At 45.4% G+C, this 13,851-nt stretch overlaps 1 protein-coding gene across 1 annotated transcript in view; it reads right to left on the bottom strand.

Annotated features, from left to right (window-relative positions):
• LOC133572365 (uncharacterized) overlaps window positions 1-13,851 on the bottom strand; it is a 69,686-nt gene that overhangs the window by 11,748 nt on the left and 44,087 nt on the right. The window contains exons 7-14 of the mRNA XM_061925301.1: window positions 12,620-12,719; window positions 12,351-12,467; window positions 11,730-12,175; window positions 9,338-9,426; window positions 9,022-9,254; window positions 8,788-8,953; window positions 6,402-6,570; window positions 6,239-6,343 (exon numbers count right to left, since the gene is read on the bottom strand). Of these exons, the coding sequence (XP_061781285.1) occupies window positions 6,239-6,343; window positions 6,402-6,570; window positions 8,788-8,953; window positions 9,022-9,254; window positions 9,338-9,426; window positions 11,730-12,175; window positions 12,351-12,467; window positions 12,620-12,719 (1,425 nt within the window). The remainder of the gene's footprint in view (window positions 1-6,238; window positions 6,344-6,401; window positions 6,571-8,787; window positions 8,954-9,021; window positions 9,255-9,337; window positions 9,427-11,729; window positions 12,176-12,350; window positions 12,468-12,619; window positions 12,720-13,851) is intronic.

Below are 13,851 nucleotides of genomic sequence, written 5' to 3'. Positions count from 1 at the left end.
CTCTCCTTTGAGTCACACATTAAGAGTGTTACTAAAACGGCCTTCTTTCATCTCCGTAATATCGCTAAAATTCGTTCCATTTTGTCCACTAGCGACGCTGAGATCATTATTCATGCGTTCGTTACGTCTCGTCTCGATTACTGTAACGTATTATTTTCGGGTCTCCCTATGTCTAGCATTAAAAAATTACAGTTGGTACAAAATGCGGCTGCTAGACTTTTGACAAGAACAAGAAAGTTTGATCATATTACGCCTATACTGTATATACCTTTATATACATATATACATATATATATACCTATACTGGCTCACCTGCACTGGCTTCCTGTGCACTTAAGATGCGACTTTAAGGTTTTACTACTTACGTATAAAATACTACACGGTCTAGCTCCAGCCTATCTTACCGATTGTATTGTACCATATGTCCCGGCAAGAAATCTGCGTTCAAAGAACTCCGGCTTATTAGTGATTCCCAGAGCCCAAAAAAAGTCTGCGGGCTGTAGAGCGTTTTCTATTCGGGCTCCAGCACTATGGAATGCCCTCCCGGTAACAATTAGAGATGCTACCTCAGTAGAAACATTTAAGTCCCATCTTAAAACTCATTTGTATACTCTAGCCTTTGAATAGCCCCCCTTTTTTTAGACCAGTTGATCTGCCGTTTCTTTTCTTTTCTCCTCTGCTGCCCCCTATCCCTTGTGGAGGGGAAGACACACAGATCCGGTGGCCATGGATGGGGTGCTGGCTGTCCGGGGTCGGGACCCGGGGTGGACCGCTCGCCTGTATATTGGTTGGGAACATCTCTGCGCTGCTGACCCGTCTCCGCTCGGGATGGTTTCCTGCTGACCCCACTGTGGACTGGACTCTTACTGTTATGCTGGATCCACTATGGACTGGACTCTCACAATATTATGTTAGACCCACTCGACATCCATTGCATTCGGTCTCCCTAGAGGGGGGGGGTTACCCACATATGCGGTCCTCTCCAAGGTTTCTCATAGTCATTCACATCGACGTCCCACTGGGGTGAGTTTTTCCTTGCCCTTATGTGGGCTATACCGAGGATGTCGTTGTGGCTTGTGCAGCCCTTTGAGACACTTGTGATTTAGGGCTATATAAATAAACATTGATTGATTGATTGATTGACTAATACGGACCTGGGAAAAATACGGCCCGCGGTCCACATGAGGCCCGTTAAGATTTTCAATCTCGTTGGGAAGACTATGTCTCCCGGCTGGCCTGGGAACCCCTCTAAATCCTCCCCGGGAAGAGCTGGACGAAGTGGCTGGGAAGAGGGAAGTCTGGGCTTTCCCTGCTTAGGCTGCTGCCCAACCCAAGTGGAGGAGTTCAAGTACCTCGGAGTCTTCGTCACGAGTGATCAGTGTCAGAGCTTGGTCCTCATTGCCGGCAGTAAGTCGGACCCGTTTCCAGTGAGGGTCGGACTCCGCCAAGGCTGCCCTTTGTCACCGATTCTGTTCATAACTTTTATGGACAGAATTTCTAGGCGCAGTCAAGGCGTTGAGGGGATCTGGTTAGGTGGCTGCAGGATTAGGTCTCTGCTTTTTGCAGATGATGTGGTCCTGATGGCTTCATCTGGCCAGGATCTTCAGCTCTCACTGGATCGGTTCGCAGCCGAGTGTGAAGCGACTGGGATGAGAATCAGCACCTCCAAGTCCGAGTCCGTAGTTCTCGCCCGGGAAAGGGTGCAGTGCCATCTCCGGGTTGGGGAGGAGATCTTTCCCCAAGTGGAGGAGTTCAAGTATCTCAGAGTCTTGTTTACGAGTGAGGGAAGAGTGGATTGTGAGATCGACAGGTGGATCGGTGCGGCGTCTTCAGTAATGCGGACGCTGTATCGATCCGTTGTGGTGAAGAAGGAGCTGATTTACCGGTCGATCTACGTTCCCATCCTCACCTATGGTCATGAGCTTTGGGTTATGACCGAAAGGACAAGATCACGGGTACAAGCGGCCCAAATGAGTTTCCTCCGCCAGGTGGCAGGTCTCTCCCTTAGAGATAGGGTGAGAAGCTCTGTCATCAGGGAGGAGCTCAAAGTAAAGCCGCTGCTCCTCCACATGGAGAGGAGCCAGATGAGGTGGTTCGAGCATCTGGTCAGGATGCCACCCGAACGCCTCCATAGGGAGGTGTTTAGGTCACGTCCGACCGGTAGGAGGCCACGGGGAAGACCCAGGACACGTTGGGAAGACTATCTCTCCCGGCTGGCCTGGGAACGCCTCGGGATCCCCCCAGGAAGAGCTGGACGAAGTGGCTGGGGAGAGGGAAGTCTGGGCTTTCCCTGCTTAGGCTGATGCCCACGCCACCCGACCCAAGTGGAGGAGTTCAAGTACTTCGGAGTCTTCTTCACTTGTGAGGGAAGAGTGGATGGTGAGATCGACAGGCGGATCGGTGCGGCGTCTTCAGTAATGCGGACGCTGTATCGATCCGTTGTGGTGAAGAAGGAGCTGAGCTGGAAGGCAAAGCTCTCAATTTACCGGTCAATCTACGTTCCCATCCTCACCTATGGTCATGAGCTTTGGGTTATGACTGAAAAGACAAGATCACAGATACAAGCGGCCCAAATGAGTTTCCTCCGCCGGGTTGCGGGTCTCTCCCTTAGAGATAGGGTGAGAAGCTCTGTCATCCGAGAGGAGCTCAAAGTAATCAGAATCAGAATCAGAAATACTTTAATAATCCCCGAGGGGAAATTAAGATTTTCAGCACAATCCCATTCAAGATCAGACAAACATTACATGGAGACAGAACAGGATCGCTGACAGGTCTACCAACTTCTGGCGACCCTTACAAAAAATGTGAGAAACTGGTAAACAATGGGGGATGGTGGGGCGGGGGGGGCTTCCGGCGACCCCCGGCCAAAGGTCCAGGGCACACATAGCAGGACCATCCAAATTTTTGTGGGAATTTCTAGTTATTTTTTACTATGCACACGATGGCATAGATTGGGTTGTGTACCGTTCACATTTTAACTGATGCGATATCAATTCCCGGCACCTGGGAATCAAATCTACTTAACATTACCAATTTCTGCTACTTTTGTGTGAGTTTATAAATATGAACTGTTTAAAAAAATAAGCTTATTATGATAACTGGTGTCCAGCTTTCATATCTTGTTTGTTTTATCATCACATTTCTGAGTCTCAGTCACAGTTGCAAGTCCAAGACGTTAGATAGTACCGCTGTATAGTTTATGGTGTGTTGGCTAGTCAGTCTTTTGCTGTCTCGTCTTTTGTTGCACCCTAAAAAGTGTTAATACTACCAGCTGTTTGATTGTAACGTGCATATTAGTTGTAGTTGTGGCTAAACAGCTACATTTTTGTTTCATCTGACATCACATGGACAAAGATAAGACCTTCTGGAGGAAAGTTCTGTGGTCAGATGAAACAAAAATGGAGCTGTTTGGCCACAATACCCAGCAATATGTTTGGAGGAGAAAAGGTGAGGCTCTTAATCCCAGGAACACCATTCCTACCGTCAGGCCTGGCCCTAACCAATCTGGCGCCCTAGGCAAGATTTTAGGTGGCGCCCCCCCACATCGGCAGTGAAGTGTATATACTCACAAGAACCCGAATAGCTTTGTCTGTGACCTTTTTTTTTTTTTTACTTACAACTATACCTAATATATAAAGGGGTGGAAAAGTGACTATTACCTGCAGGGCAAACATTAGCTAACCAGAAGGCAATAACAATGTAAACAAAAAACACCTGCTTAAAAGATCTAATACAAATGTCCCTGAGGAATGTAAGGTGGGAGTACTGTAATTACCTAACATTACATTATTATTTTCCATAACAATTTAGCCCCCTCCACAATATTAACCCGATGTTAAAACAGAACTAGCTATTTATTGATTAGCAATTGCCGAATCATGTAACATTAGCTTAATGCTAAAAAGCCAGGTTACTATCACATTCTGTAACAGACAAATAATTTAATGTAGGCTAACGTTACCTACCTGCTACCTCTGTCTTTTCTCGTTTCTTCTCCTCTTCTTTTCTCTTTTTTCTTCCCTGGGCACCTGACAGTTTTGGCCGTTTTGACATCTTGTGTTGATTTTTTGATGTGGTGACGTCCAAAAAGAGTCATGATACGGGAAGGGAGGGGGCGCACCGTGCGGGGGATGAGGGGGGCGCGTAATGTTGTAACAAATAATATTTCTATTATATAGGCTTTACTTTGCATTTTAATTAACGTGGGATTATTTTTTGTATTTAGAAATAATACCAACTTTTTTTTTTCTTTTTTTTTTTTTCTCCAACATTTGTGGCACTGGCGTGGCGCCCCCTGATGGACGGCGCCCTTAGCATTTGCCTATACGGCCTATGCCACGGGCCGGCCCTGCCTACCGTCAAGCATGGTGGTGGTAGTATTATGCTCTGGGCCTGTTTTGCTGCCAATGGAACTGGTGCTTTACAGAGAGTAAATGGGACAATGAAAAAGGAGGATTACCTCCAAATTCTTCAGGACAAACTAAAATCATCAGCCCGGAGGTTGGGTCTTGGGCACAGTTGGGTGTTCCAACAGGACAATGACCCCAAACCCACCTCAAAAGTGGTAAAGGAATGGCTAAACCAGGCTAGAATGAAGGTTTTAGAATGGCCTTCCCCAAAGTCCTGACTTAAACGTGTGGACAATGCTGAAGAAACAAGTCCATGTCAGAAAAGCAACACATTTTGCTGAACTGCACCAATTTTGTCAAGAGGAGTGGTCAATAGCGCCTTATTGCAGGTAAACTTGCCAAGGGACATGTAAGCAAATATTAACATTCCTGTATGTATACTTTTGACCCAGCACATTTTCAGTAGACTCATAATAAATTCATAAAAGAAGCAAACTTCATGAATGTTTTTTGTGACCAACAAGTATGTGCTCCAATCACTACATCACAAAAAAATAAGAGTTGTAGAAATGATTGTAAAGTCAAGACAGCCATGACATGATGTTCTTTACAAGTGTATGTACTAGAGATGCGCGGTTTGCGGACACAACCGCGGAGTCCGCGGATTATCCGCGGTTCGGGCGGTTGAAATAAAAAAAATTAGATTTTATCCGCGGGTCGGGTCGGGCGGTTGAAATAAAAAAAAATTAGATTTTAAATAGATTCAGGCGGGTGGCAGTTAAACCAATTGGGAAATATATATACATAGTTAAATGTTGTTACCCACATACGAAAAACGAGCAGGCACCTGCAGCATATGCCACAACAGAAGAAAAAAAAACAAAAGAGATGGACACTTTTACGGAGCGGAGAAGGGACGCCTCGCCGGGGTCCGGGACCGAGGCCCCTTCCCCCGAGAGGGCCCCACCGGGAGCCGTAGCTGAGGCGATCCGCGAGAAGGGCCCGACGCACGTCCAGGGTCACCACCGCGCCCACCGCACCGACACCCCGCCTCGTCCGCCTTCGCCGCGGCCGCCGTCACGCGCAGCAGGTAAGCAGCTTCCCTGCCCGCCACCCCCGTGGCCGGGGGCTCGTAACAGGGGTCACTCCGCGCGCTCCGCCCGCGCAGCTTACCTGCCCGCCACCCCCGTTGCCGGGGGCGCGTAACAGGGGTCACTCCGCGCGCAGTGCGCTCAAGAAAGGAGTGGGGCTCACCCTGGTTGATATAGACAGCAGGACGGTGGCCATGGAAGTCGGAACCCGCTAAAGAGTGTGTCACAACCCACCTGCCGAATCAACTAGCCCTGAAAATGGATGGCGCTGGAGCGTCGGGCCCATACCCGGCCGTCGCCGGCAGCGAGATGCGCTTGGAGGTGCGCTCAGCGCGGCTCCCATATGATTGCGCACTGGTGTGCATCTGGGTCGTGACAGCGTGGCACGCGAATGTCTGTGCTGCATTGGATCAGTCTCCTTTCTTTAACAGGCAAAAGCTTTATAACCTCACTAATGCCTTGCATCGTCTATATTAGATATATAACAACGGGCGGGTGCGGGCGGATGCGGTTCTGATTAAATGTTAGATCGGGTGGATGGCGGATGGTTGACGACTTTCTGATGCGGTTGCGGATGAAATAATTGCCTATCCGCACATCTCTACAAGACAGCCATGACATGATGTTCTTTACAAGTGTATGTAAACTTTTGACCACGACTGTATGTATATATACATATACATTATAGATACATATAAATAGATAGCCAGGACTCGAAAAGTTTGGGGACTTGTGCACTAAACTATCCAGCGTTACATTAGAATAAATCCAATTAATAAAAAATGATTAAAAAGTCACCTTCTTCCTGACTTGGCGTTCTGCTTCTTCTTTCTGGGCGAGCATCTCTCGCTCCTTCGCCAACTGGGCTGCTTTTTCTCGCTCCCTGGTTTGTTCCTCCTCCCTCTGCGTCAAAGAATTCTCGATTAGGGTATTTGTTTCAGACCCGCAGAGACGTTTGCACCTTTTTATGCAGAAGAGCCGCTTCTCTCCTGGCCTGAGCCATCTCCTCCTCCGCCCGCCTCTGCTCCTCCTCCTCCCGCCTCCTCTTGTCGGCGATCAGACGCTGCGCCTCGGCCTGCTGGCGGGCTCGCTCCTCGGCCCTGCGGCGCTCCAGTTCTTCGCGACTCCGCCTGAAGACATGGACTAGTTTTCTTTCTGGCAACGTAAACGATCAATGAGTCCATACAAAGCTAAGAGCCGGAGATTCAAGAAATACACGGCGCACTTACCCGTGTAAAAATTTGTCCGAGGAGGGGAACCTTAAACGCTGGTTTAGTGTGGCGGAAACAAGGCTTAGGCTAAATGATTATTCGTTTAAGGGGTTAGTGTAGATATAGCCTTAAACACCCATAGGTCCGCAAGTTTGGCGCTTACTGTTAGAATAATTGTAAGTTATCACAAAAAACTTTGTGTTGAAATGAGTTCCAGGCAAAAAGACAAAAGGCTGTCAAGAAGAAGGCTCGTAAAACTCCACAAGGACTTCAAAGCGGAGAGAACCAGGGATCTGCCCAATTTCCAGACGAACTCTTTTTGAAATATTTTACGAACTCTCTTTGAACTATTTTATGGAACTCTATTTGAACTATTTTACGACCTCTTCTTTTGAACTGTTCGGTAACCAAAGGCAACACTGTTTACGACCAGAGGTGGGTAGTAACGCGCTACATTTACTCCGTTACATCTACTTGAGTAACTTTTGGGATAAATTGTACTTCTAAGAGTAGTTTTAATGCAACATACTTTTACTTTTACTTGAGTATATTTATAGAGAAGAAACGCTACTTTTACTCCGCTACTTTTATCTACATTCAGCTCGCTACTCGCTACTAATTTTTATCCATCTGTTAATGCACGCTTTGTTTGTTTTGGTCTGTCAGACAGACCTTCATAGTGCCTGCGTTTCAACAAATACAGTCACTGGTGACGTTCACTCCGTTCCACCAATCAGATGCAGTCACTGGTGACGTTGGACCAATCAAACAGAGCCAGGGGTCACATGACCTGACTTAAACAAGTTGAAAAACGTATTCGGGTGTTACCATTTAGTGGTCAATCGTACGGAATATGTACTGTACTGTGCAATCTACTAATAAAAGTTCCAATCAATTAATCAAAAGTGTGAAGGAAAAAAGACCCTTTTTTATTTTAACCGTATATCCCGTCAAAAGCCTAAAGACTGACTGCACAGTTCCTGTCTTCACAATAAAAGTGCCGCTCCATCGCGCCTACGCTTTCAAAATAAGAGTCTCCGAAAGCCAGTGCAAACAAGCAAGCTACGGAGTTTGCCGCCAATGTATTTCTTGTAAAGTGTATAAAAACGAATATGGAAGCTGGACAAATAAGAAGCCAAAAACCAACCACTTTCATGTGGTATTAGACAGAAAGGAGGAACTTTTTTTCTCCTCCGTTTGAAAACGTGGACGTTATCATCACTACTGTCTGATTACAATCAATGCAAGTCATCAGAATCAGGTAATACACCAACTTATATTCTTGTTTTCATGAAAGAAAGGAATATATATGTGTTAAACATGCATGTATATTCATTAAAACACCTTTAACATGTAAACAAAAACGGCAAAATAAATAAATATAAATTATATACTGTATATATCAATGTATGTATACATATATATATGTGTGTGTTTATATATATATATATATATATATATATATATGTGTGTGTGTGTATATGTTACTCATCAGTTACTCAGTACTTGAGTAGTTTTTTCACAACATACTTTTTACTTTTACTCAAGTAAATATTTGGGTGACTACTCCTTACTTTTACTTGAGTAATAAATCTCTAAAGTAACAGTACTCTTACTTGAGTACAATTTCTGGCTACTCTACCCACCTCTGATTGTAAGTTATCACAAAAGACTTTGTGTTGAAATGAGTTCCAGGCAAAAGGACAAAAGGCTGTCTTTGAAACCAACTAAGAAGAAGGCTCGTAAAACTCCACAAGGACTTCAAAGCGGAGAGAACCAGGGATCTGCCCAATTTCCAGACGAACTCTTTTTGAAATATTTTACGAACTCTCTTTGAACTATTTTATGGAACTCTTTTTGAACTATTTTACGACCTCCTCTTTTGAACTGTTCGGTAACCAAAGGCAACGCTGTTTACGACCCACTTCCCTCTGAAGCAGCTGTGGGCAGGTGGTGGGAGAAAGTCAAATAAAGAAGGAGGAGTACAATCTTTTGGCAGAGCGTGCTGAGACACTGTAAGAGGTTACAGGTCAACGGCGACCCTCCTCAATATATCAAATTGAATTTATCTCTGTTTAATTATTTGCCTCTTGTCTTGTTTAATAGATGTCATCAGTGTTTGAACCTGACACTTACCTTTCTGCCTCGGCCGCTTGGAGGCTCTCCTGTTCCTCTCGCTCTCTGAGCAGGCGGGCCTCACGCCTCTTCTCAGCCAGGAGACGGGAGCCTTCTTCTGGGTCGCTGGTACCGGCCAAGGCCCTGAGCTGGACTTCTGGTAGACAAGGAGGAAACTTGGAGGGACCTATCGAGAAGAAACATCAGCTTCTGTCCTCCTCGTAATGATCGCATTCAAGTAACGGAGGAACTCACTTCCATCTCCGGCGGTTCTGTCGTCAAGTTCTGCCTCAAAGCCGAGCAGGTCTGAAGGATCCTCGGGAGAGTCCTCCATTTCGTCTTCATGCTGACCTTCGGCGGATATTCTGGCAGGCCTGGAGTTGCCGGGCGACAAAACCGATGTGCAGATGGGAGCATCTTCCTCAGGAACAGACGGCAGGTCCAGTTGCAGAGGGATGGAATGCCGCCGGCCAGATCTTCTATGGACTCTTTGAAGTCAACAGAAAGACATCCCACTTAGTTCACATGCTGGGTGTGACTTGCTGAGGCTATGCAATCAAACTGCTCCTACTGGTCTGGAGAGGGAGATGATGCTGTCCTGCTGGTTTTGTTGGGAGGTGATCGAACACTCGGGCCGGTGTTCTTCTTGTTAGCATCATGCTGCATGCAACAAGACCAAAACATTCAAAAAACGACTTCTTGGATCTGGAATATATTGCAATGTTTTGTATTCACAGCTGAGTTCATGAGTTCATGAATCCATGTTTGCTTTCAGGACTCTCACAGTTTTGTCTTTAACAAAACAAGAACACTTTTGTCTTTTGACTCACAGCTGGCATAAGATCGATACTCTTTTTAATTGCATTTCAGATATTAAGTCCTGGATGGCAGATAACTTTTAACAGCTTAACCAGGACAAGACTGAAGTCTTAAGGAGGCACCAGTCCAGCCACACTCCACTCTTCATCAATAGCAGTGGAGATCGTAAGCAGCACCAAGTTCCTGGGGGTGCAGATAACTGACGATATGACCTGGTACCTACACACCGGAGCTCTTGTAAAAAGAGCTCAGCAGCGCATACACTTTTTGCGTCGGATGAAAAGAGCACAGCTCCCTTCTCCCATTCTCCCCACATTCTACAGAGGCACTATAGAGAACCTACTGACCAACTGCATCTCTGCCTGGACTGGAGCCTCCAGTGCCTCAGACTGGAAGTCTCTGCAGAGAGTGGTGAGGATGGCGGTAAAGATCATCAGGACTCCTCTTCCTCTTGTCCAGGAAATCGCAAAAAGCCGCTGCCTGACCAGGGTTCAGAAAATCTGTAGAGACTCGTCCCACCCCGACCAAGGACTGTTTTCACTGCTGAACTCTAGAAAGAGGTTCCGCAGCCTCCGTAGCAGCTTCTTCCCTCAGGTCATAAGACTCTTGAACGCATCAAAAATAATCCCCTCAATTTCCCCCCGAAAACGGATTAACTGGCTGAAATATAAAGACAATATAACATACATCCATAAATGTGCAATATATTTATCTGTACAGTAATCTATTTATTTATATCTGCACCTTATTGCTCTTTTATCCTGCACTACAACCAGCTAATACAACAAAATGTCGTTCTTATCTGTACTGTAAAGTTCAAATTTGAATGACAATAAAAGGAAGTCTAAGTCTAGGTCTAAGTCTTAAGTCATCAGCCCTGAGACCCTGAGAGAGAAACACATATCAAAACTACTAGCCTTGTCTTTAACTCCATCACTACAAGTGAAAAATCTGGGCGTGGTTTTCGACTCTGACCTTAGTTTTATACCATATGTAAAAAATATAACAAAAACAGGTTTTTTATCATTTTAAGAATATAGCCAGAGTTTGCCCCAATTCTCTCTCAGGGCAACACGGATAGATTAATGTAAAACCTGCTTCCTGGTCTTCCTAAAAAGTTTATTACACCTTTGCAATGACTCCAAAATTCAGCGGCACGTGTTCTGGCGAAGACCAGAAGGCGGGCTCACATTACACCAGTTTTAAAATCTCTGCATTGGCTTCCGTGTGTTTCAGGATCAATTATAAGGTTCTTGTTATGGTTTTTTTATGGTATTGGGTCTTTTTATCTTTCAGATTTGCTTTTACCCTATGAGCCTTCCCGGGCCCTGAGATCCTCCGGCACTCATCTCCTAATTATTAATCAAGATTTTATTTAGTTATATTTATTTATTATTTATTTACTGTATATTTATTTATTTTTCGATTAATCTTCGTATGTCCTACTTGTATTTTATTCTTTTCTCTACTCATGGTTCTTACTATTTTACAAGTTTTATTATTTTTATTTTTCCAACGTTCCTCAAATGAGCCATCTGCCTCAGGGGTTATCGGTTTTGTTAGCGTCCTGGTGGTCATATTTGATGACCTCCTGGTGCAGATGTGATAGTGTTTACTCACACGTCTCCTCTGTACTCAGCCATGCAATCATCTGTCCATATAGTTATGTATGTGTGTATCTGTGTCCGTGCGTACGTATGTGAGAATGGGGGATATGGGTCACCGGGGTGTTGTTTTTAACTTTCTAAAGCACTTTGCGTTGCATTTCTTTTGTATATGAAAAGTGCTTTATAAATAAAGTTTGATTGATTGATTGATTGATTGATTGATTGATTGATAAGATGGCCGCGATTGCTTGGTTTAGGGTTTACTGGTCATAACTGTGTTCTTCAGTACTCCAATCAAAGATGGTATTCCGATTGAAGGACTGTCAAAGTAATGTGCTAACCTTAGCTGAAGTCATACCATGAATTGATTAACGTGGACCCCGACTTAAACAAGTTGAAAAACTTATTGGGGTGTTACTATTTAGTGGTCAATTGTACGGAATATGTACTGTACTGTCCAATCTACTAATAAAAGTTTCAATCAATCAATCAATCTTGTTTTGTTTCCTTAGGTCATTACGGGGGTTAAAATGTCACCTGTCTATGGTTGGTGCTTCTGGTCTGGCTGTGGCTGGGACTCAAGGAGGGTTTCGGTCTCTGGTTCTGTAGTATGCGATTCTGAAGCCTCTGGATCTGGGGTTTCTGTTCCTGGGGTCTCTGGTTCTGAGGTCTATGGTTCTGGGGTTTCTGTTGCTGTGGTCTCTGGTTCTCAAACCTCTGGTTCTGAGGCCTCTGGTATTGAGGTTTCTGTTCCAGGAGTCTCTGGTTCTGAGGTTTGTGTTCCTGGGGTTTCTGGCTCTGGAGCCTCTGGTTCGGCGACCTTTGGATCTGTGGTTTCAGCTCCTGGGGTCTGCGGTTCTGAAGCCTCTGGTTCTGTGGCCTCTGGATCTGCGGTTTCGGCTCCTGGGGTCTCTGCGGGGCGCTGCTGGAGCTGCTGCTGGTTGTGGAGTAGAAGGAAACTGCGCGGCGACAAATATGAACGACTGAGGTGGTGTTCAGAGGTAAATGTGCAGGGAATGAGGACAGGGTGGACACGAGGGGAATGTGTTTGAGGAGAACGGGAGAAGAGCAGCGTTAGTCAAAGAGGAGCGCAAAGAAGAGGTTTCTGCAAGCTGTTAGAAGTCCCATGATGCTTTGTGTCCTGCTGGGGGTCAATACCTTCTTCTCCCGACTGGCAAGCAGAGCTCTTGCTTCGGGCCAGATAGGAGCTTGTGGGGGTTAGCAGGCGACTCACCAGGTTCTTCTCCCATGTGCTGAGGGCTAAGTGACGTGGAACTAACGTGCGGATGAATGGATGCAGTGAAAATGTCAAAGTTCAGCAGAGAAAAACCAGACAAACGATTAGATGTGCCAGGAAAAGTTAGACCACATGATACCAAGAATTGAAAGTTCAAAGAGAAGAAGATGGAAGTGGAATGGTGTTTTACCAGTACTGGTGGGCTTCCTGCCCCTCAGCGTCTGACTGAAGTTCTGTTGGGCTTTTTGGCTCTTTTCCTGCGTCCTGCGCACCGCCGTTTCATTGCGCTCCTTTAAAAATCATTTTAAAAGTTGAAAAGGCTGCTGTAATACAGGATGACCTCCAAAGTACCAGTGAAGGTGTGATGAAAAATGAGCCTTGTGGCCCAAAATCTGTATCGCATATTGCAGTCAAAGTGGTTAGACTCTCACAACCCCCTGAGATCGCTAGGTTGTGAGTTCAAACCCATACCAAAGACTATAAAAAAACTATTCACTGCATTTGACCCGTCACCCTTGATTAACCCCTGGGAGGTGTTGCGTTTTGGACCAGTTGTTCCTCCCAGGGAATTCAAGTCTCAATTCGCTCCCAAGTTCTTTCCGACACTTAAAGCTGAGTTGAAAAACCACCAGAGACAGAATAGGTATTTTGTTGTATATATTCTCAAAGCTTTGACAACATACATTTTAGATTGAGACCAGTCTAACCCTAGAACCTTCTATCCCGCACACCCAAAATGGTCTCCCTTCCCAACGCCAAAAAACTCTCTTCCCTTCCACCTCCCTAGCCATAACAAAAGCACAACGTCTCCCTAGCCATAATACATTCCAAAGAACTCAAGGTTAACACACAGAGTTTGCTTGCTGACAGAGCATCAAGAGAAGAAGTGGAAAAGACGAGCTGTTTTCAAATATGACAAAGAAATGGAAGAAGTACAACTTAAATTCGGATATATGTAAATATCTGCCTCCGACAGAGGTGAGGGGAGCAGTGAGCAGCACCGGTGGCCCCGCCCGGGATTCATTTTTGGTGATTTAAGCCCCAATTCCAACCCTTGATGCTGAGTGCCAAACAGGGAGGTAATGGCTCCCATTTTTTTTTTAAATAGTCTTTGCGTGAGATTGACCATTTACTGATTATATTATAAATATATTTGCTATTGAGCTCTGCGTCGATCCATCCACCCCTTGTTTACGTTCAAGAGCTCTCGCTTAGCACGTTTCCTCATGTTGTTTATGTCAAATACATCTCTAGCATTTACTGTAACGTATTTGCAGTCAGCTGGGATAGGCTCCAACCCCTCATGACTCTAAAAAGTGGGTGTCAGAATAATTGTATCTAAGTTATCACAAAACTTTGTGTTGCCATGAGTTCCCGGCGAGCAGACAAAAGCCGTCTGTGATCTTACCAATCAAAAAGGCT

This window comes from Nerophis lumbriciformis, linkage group LG29 (assembly GCF_033978685.3).
Source record: "Nerophis lumbriciformis linkage group LG29, RoL_Nlum_v2.1, whole genome shotgun sequence".
Lineage (NCBI taxonomy): Eukaryota > Metazoa > Chordata > Actinopteri > Syngnathiformes > Syngnathidae > Nerophis > Nerophis lumbriciformis.
The sequence above is the reverse complement of the archived record's forward strand: the minus strand, read 5'-3'. Positions and strand labels throughout refer to the sequence as shown.